The 6,511-nt window shown below is 46.6% G+C and overlaps 1 protein-coding gene across 1 annotated transcript; it reads left to right on the top strand.

Moving 5' to 3' along the window:
- Positions 1 to 778: 778 nt before the first annotated feature.
- Positions 779 to 4,509, top strand: LOC119385186 (progranulin). Its single transcript, XM_037652701.2, has 2 exons — positions 779 to 964; positions 3,854 to 4,509. Exons 1-2 carry the CDS (start codon positions 844 to 846, stop codon positions 4,507 to 4,509), a joined length of 777 nt encoding a protein of 258 aa, XP_037508629.1. The 5' UTR covers positions 779 to 843.
- Positions 4,510 to 6,511: the final 2,002 nt, after the last annotated feature.

Raw genomic sequence — 6,511 nt, forward strand, 5'->3', positions numbered from 1 at the left:
ATTTTAAGGTAATTATTGTGATCACGTTTTTCTTATTTCTATTAATAATGATACTTTAGATCTTGTTTTTTTTTAACTCAGTTTCCAGCATTGCTAGCCTAGCTTGTTCCAAGCCTGTCTTGAGCGCTTGTTTGTAAGCGTGATCCCGCGACATGAGATCTATGGATGTACGACAAGCCTGGCCCCTAAAGTGACACGCACTTAAAACACCTTTGCACTATACACTTTGCGTAACCTTCGGATCAGATTACGTCTTTCGTGCGCGTTTGCATATCTGTGTGGTGTGGTCAGCATGGTTGTGTCAAGGGCATCTAGTACGACAAAAGGGAAGACCAGGCTGCTCATGCGTACAGAGAATTGTTTCTTGCGGAGAGCATGCTGACAGGTGCACATTTCCGCTTCGATAATTTCCTTCATCACTGTATACTCGCCCACAGGGGCCAGCTAGAAATTTTTATGGAAAGAAGTAAGGATGGGGGGGGGGGGGGGGGGAGGGAGGTGCTCAATCACCCTTGATCTATGATCTTGTCTGTGCTTGTATGTGTGTATGCATAATATACACATGCAAAATTGAAAAATATACATACGGGGGGGGGGGTGCAAAGTTACAGCGTGTAATTTGTCCAACATATATGTGTCTCAGCACGCATGAAGGCGATAACGTTGCTATTTTCCACTGTTTTTATCTTAATTAAGCTAGGTTCAGCAGCGTATATCTGACGCATGCCTTTCCGACCGATCGAGTGAACAAAGACTCGTGCCTATCAGGTCCGCTATCTAATCCCTCGTGGACACGGGACTACACCGCGATATATAGGCTCATCGCGTTCACGCAAGAGAGACATGCTATTCCTTTCGCCACTGCAATCTGACGGAAAGCCGATCGCAATCTGCGTCTTTGCACTTTTCGTGAGGCTCGTCGCAAGCCAGAAGACCTGCCCAGATGGATCACTGTGCGACACCGGTATATACGCATTTTCCCCATCACTGCAGTGCCTTATATAACCTGTTGCCCTTGTGCCATACGCGCTTAAACACGTATACCGGTCGATGTTATCAGAAAGGATTTAGAGCAAGGATATTAGAGAGTTTTATAGCAAGGATGTTGAGGTGTCGTTGCATGGGTTGTCCTGTAACAATTAACTTCAAGGATGTCAGCTTCAATTCACGGAAGCGGCGTAAAGACTGTGCACTGAGCTTTCTATTAGTATTATTTTCACTATACCTCTATAATTTGTGTACCAAATGCTTATCGTTCCGTTGGTTGCTACAACACGAAGAAATGAAAATATTCCTGAACGTGATCGGACGGTAATAAGTATAGCTGGTCGGTATATTAAATACAAATATGAAGACATAGCGAAGATTTTCATCTGGGTTTGTTTCAGCGTGGTTGGTGATAAGTATACATGATATATTCTTATTAAGTTATAATTTTCATTACAGACATAAATACTGACGTCTTTTTTTTCTCCCGATCGAGAAAAACAACTTCGTTTTATGATTAGCCAATCTGAGAAACACTAAAGAGAAAAACGATTTTTCTCATATTAGTAAAATACTCTTTCACAATTCCAATGTCACCACTCTCGCCGCGAGAAGACGCTTAGTAAGCGAGAAAACACGCAAAAAGAAAATGCGCGGTTGACGACGCCACTATGGTGGCTACCATAACGCCACCTTGACGGCCCGCACCAGAGGCCACGATGTCATAGGGACCGTAGTCATAGATTTTGACGGCGTCTGCCATGTCCTACGTAGTTCCTAATCAGTAAAAAATGAAGCACATTTTCCTCTGAAGCAGCCGTAGACTTAACATACCAAGTCTCCGGAAATTTCGTTGAGCCAATGTCACCAAAATACGAAAAATACACATTGAAATCGGTGACGTCACGCGCGAAGAGATCAGCGCGAAATTTAAAAATGAAACTTTGACTGATTTTCTCCTCGATTGATAAGCCTATAATGGTGAAATTAACGGCATTAGAGTCCTCAGATAACAATTTATCAATCTAAACCGATTCATTGTCTCACTTTAGTGTCCCTTCAAAGGTATCGAGAGGAGCGCCCGCAACCGATAATGAAAAGCGCGAAACAGTTGCGCGGTGTTGCACATCATCTCGAGGAGATATAACGACGTTGTTTGGTAGTTGAAGCTATGCCATTACGCCTGCGTATCGATAAGCGACAAAAGAAAAAGAACAATGTGTGTGCAAGGAGGCGTGCCTGAAGTACCTTCTGTTAGACGACCTTTCTGCTAAATTGTATTTTAATACGACAGCGTTAAAGGGGCCCTGCAACACTTTTTCAACATGGTCAGAAAATCCTGCCGATCGGTAGTCGAGGCTCCTGAGTACACGCGAGCCAAACATTATCGCTCCCTCTTCTCTCGACAGATGATGTCATATAACCAAAATGACCTCGTTATAAGCACAAAGTCCACGGACATTGGCCGATTTCAGCATCGTGTGCTGCATAGTTACCGTGGCCGCCGCGAGATGCCGCCACGTGTCCACGCGCGCGTACGCGATCACACTGAAAGTAAGCCGCGCGTTCGAAGAAAAAAAGAAAAGAAAGTGCTCAAAGTCACGACGCGCGCTGACGAAGGGACGCATCTTCTTGCTCCCTTAATGTCATTCCCCTCCCTGCGTAGCTTTCAGCGCGCTCCCTAGTACGAGAGAGAGAAGGCGCTTGGAGCGTGCGACAAATCCCTGTAACTCCGGTTGTACTTGACGGATTCTCAAAATTTTTGCGGCAGCCGATTCGTGAGGCAATAAGCTCTTTTAATGAAGCCAGTCGACGATTACTTGAACAAGTGTTGCAGGGCTCCTTTAAGCGCTTTCTCTCTTTCATCCTGACGAGCGCGCTAGGAGCTACACAGGGAGGGATTACACGGGGCGGGGCACGGGTGAAAGAAGCTACGTCACGCGCGCCGTGAAATACGATCGCTTTCTCCTTTTGCGATTCCGGAGCGTGCTTGTGTTGCCACCGTGCGATCTTAGCAGATTATAGAGCGCGACCAACTGGGATGTTATCTGGCGCGACGCCCTGCACACGCGGCGGCACCCCGGCCGTGGCAAGAAGCACATCTGGTTCAAACGCCGCTCTTGGTTTATGCATGCTATCGACCAATAGCAGCTATTTGTTGTGTGACGAAAGACTGCTGTAGGACAGTCCCGACAGCCCTCTGATGAGCTTGAGTACGGACCTCTGGATCAAGAGGTGGCACTTGAGAAAGTGGAAACATCGCGCTCCGCTTGCGAACTCTCCTTGTTGCGCACGACTGCAAAATTTGGCTGTGCTCGCAGCAGCGTTCCGCTGTATGTGTTTTTTTTCACCAAGCACGAGGAGTGTTTCAGGACCCCTTTAAAGGCGAAGCTTAATATTTTGCTTGATGTGTGTAATGTAAGTACGAGAGGCGTAGCCAGAAATTTTTTCGGGGGTGGGGGTCATTCGCACTTTATGTACGTTCGTGCGCGCGTTTGTGCGAAATTGAACATTTTCAGGGGGAATTTCAACCCCCTTTCCCTGGATACGCCGGTGATGTGCGTACATACACACCCATGAAAATCAGACGTGGCCATAGGATGTAATGTCAGAAATTCCAGCATTCATGAGAACGTTTGTTGTCGCTTGCCTGTCGACCGAAGCGCAGGGAGCAGCCGAACTTCAAGCGCGCTCTCCGCGAATGCGCGAGAAAAGGTGTGTTTCAGCAGAATCCTTCCTTTAAGGAATGTTATTTACACCCTCGAGTGTAGTAATCTGATATTCCATGCATGACGTTCCCGAAATTTTTTTAGGTTGAATGAGTTGCTGCTTACGGAGTTCCCCTCTCGATCCCTACCTTGATTAGGCGACACGTGCTGTAAACTGAGGAGTGGCAAGTACAGCTGCTGCCCGCTTCCCAATGCCGTCTGCTGCGAGGACCAGGAACACTGCTGTCCCTCCCGATACCGCTGCGACAACGAGACGGACGCCTGCAAGCCGTCGGCTCACGTCGAAGCCCTTCGGTCGCAGGCGCTCAGCAACACCAACGAGCAACCACGGAACGACTACGTTCAGTGCAGTCTATCGGACAACGCGGTCTGTCCCGCTGGCCACACATGCTGCATGACGACGCCGACGAAGAAAACCACTAACTACAGCTGTTGCCCATTCCGAAACGCCGTGTGCTGTGCTGACGGGAAACACTGCTGCCCTGCGCAGAGCACGTGCCAGCCAACTACGGGACGATGCAGCTACGACGACGCAGCGGAGGCTCCGGAGAAAGCGACGCACGAGACTATTCCAACGACGTCGAGGAAGGCGGTACCCGCTGAATGTCGAGACGAAGTGTGCACCACGAGCTTTTCACGGAATACCATTCGCACATGTCCACCGGGCTACTACCAATGCTCAAACCCAGTCTACTGCTGTCCCGACGACTTTCTCTGCACATTCACAGGTGCTTGCGTACCCAAGCCTCACGTCGTGACCAAGACAGTCGCGGAGTTCCAATACGGGAACTGATCTTTTGAATTATTTTCGATATATAAAATATTGTATATATCAAATATTTTATATATCCAATTACCTATACAGCGAACTTTTTTGTGATACCCTTCAGATTGGATATATGCGGGTTCGAATGTATGTTTGCGCCATGCGTATGCTGAAAGAGATTAGCGTGATACCGCGAGTCAACGACAACGCGTGACAAGGACCGTCTTTTATTGCCTCGCTCATGGAAGTTGTAATATGAAAAAAAAAAAAAGCACACGTGGCTAGTTTGAACTGACCTTACAAAGTATGTGCATGTGCCTTCCAATTCCACCAAGCAAAAGTAATTACTGAGTAAACCGTGCTGCACAACGCAACGCTGTGAATACGCCAAAAAAAGGCCGTTTCACGTGGCGCAATGTACTGTGTAATTTGTAGAGAGCAATGTACAATGTAATTTGAATGTACAGTGTTGCAGGTACATAGGATATGCCACAGGTCTAACAATTTTTGTTCAAAAGTGCTGAACTTCCCAGTGAATTTCCCCACCACAGTGGGGAAGCTGCCTGCTTTCGTTCTGCGTGGAACTAAAAAATGTTTACTACTACATTTCCTTTTCGTCAGCTTATTTTCAACTAAACATTGTTAACAACCTTCTGGAACAGTTATTGTTGCACTATGTCACTGCAACGTGAAAAGTTGCTCCAATCTGTGCGTGTAAGAAGTGCAATGTCTAATTGAAGTTCCAAAAATGCAATAAAAGATCTCTGACAAAGCTTTTTGAATAAAACAAAACTTAAATGGCATAGTTAACAAATTAGATACAATGAGAAATTCAACATCAGTCTCTTCGGATGACATCCTTCTGCAGCTTGTTCGAATGAAAAAGCTTTTGCGAGTGTCCTACGAAAACGAGTCCCTCTCTTTAACTTGCACATACTCCCGAGTCCATACATAAAGAACCTCCAAGTTGGGCTTGTTTAGCCCGACGGCGATTCTCATAGGCGTGCGCAGGGTTCCCAGTCAGGGGGGGCGAAGGTTCATCGCAGCGTTCCCCCCCACCCTACTAATTCAATGTATGGGGCAGAATTTGCGCCCCCCCCCTCTTAGGTGACTAGAAGGGTCAATGTACAGGGCAGATTTTGCACCCCCCCCTCTTAGGTGATTAGGGGGGGCGGCCGCCCCCCCCTGCCCCCCCCTGTGCGCACACCTATGGCGATTCTAAATGAGCAGGTAAGTGTGTGGTCAGGGTCTTGGAACCCATAAAACGCAGTGCATTTAACTACACGAATTGTGAACGATAGCCTTACCTTTCTTTAAGGCACACCGATGTTGACCGCCAACATTACATACAGCATTGATTGGGCTCGCATATGACTAGTGCTTTTTATACCCCAATGTAACCTAGAATAACTACAACTTGCACTTGACTAAGGCATATATAACGAACTAAAATTAATTTGCTATTATCTTTCTGGCCATTCTGCTAACGATGTGCAGGCAGACCAGAATGAAACACTTAACAGCACAGACCTGAAGTAAAAACACATGCTATGCATTATTACTTGTAATCGTTGTACACAGTTGTATCACATAAACGTCCACTAAAGATGCCTCATCCCACAAACATGATCTGTGCATGAATCATGCCATGTGAAAAGGCAACTGCACATTTTTTTTCTGCAGGGCCTTTTATAGTGTTTTTATATCATGTCGCTGTAGTGCATCACATAAGCATCTCGCGTGCAACAGCAGCGCATTTGAAATGTGTTTCAGGAGCTAGCACAAGAATGATACAGCAATGGTATCTTTATTGGCTGCATCAGCAGCCGAAAAAGTCATTACCACCTTGTCATTTTTTTCCACCAATCAAGGTATCCATCGAGCAGAGCCACTTCTTTGAAACAAACCCCTTTCAATGGTGCTGATGTTGCGAGAGAGACGTGGGTGCACGCTCGCTTCACATCTTCCTCAGAATTTTTCCGCCACAATTTTGAAGCATAGAAAAAGTAATTAGGAACGGTGTGGTGGG

This window comes from Rhipicephalus sanguineus, chromosome 3, assembly GCF_013339695.2.
Source record: "Rhipicephalus sanguineus isolate Rsan-2018 chromosome 3, BIME_Rsan_1.4, whole genome shotgun sequence".
NCBI lineage: Eukaryota > Metazoa > Arthropoda > Arachnida > Ixodida > Ixodidae > Rhipicephalus > Rhipicephalus sanguineus.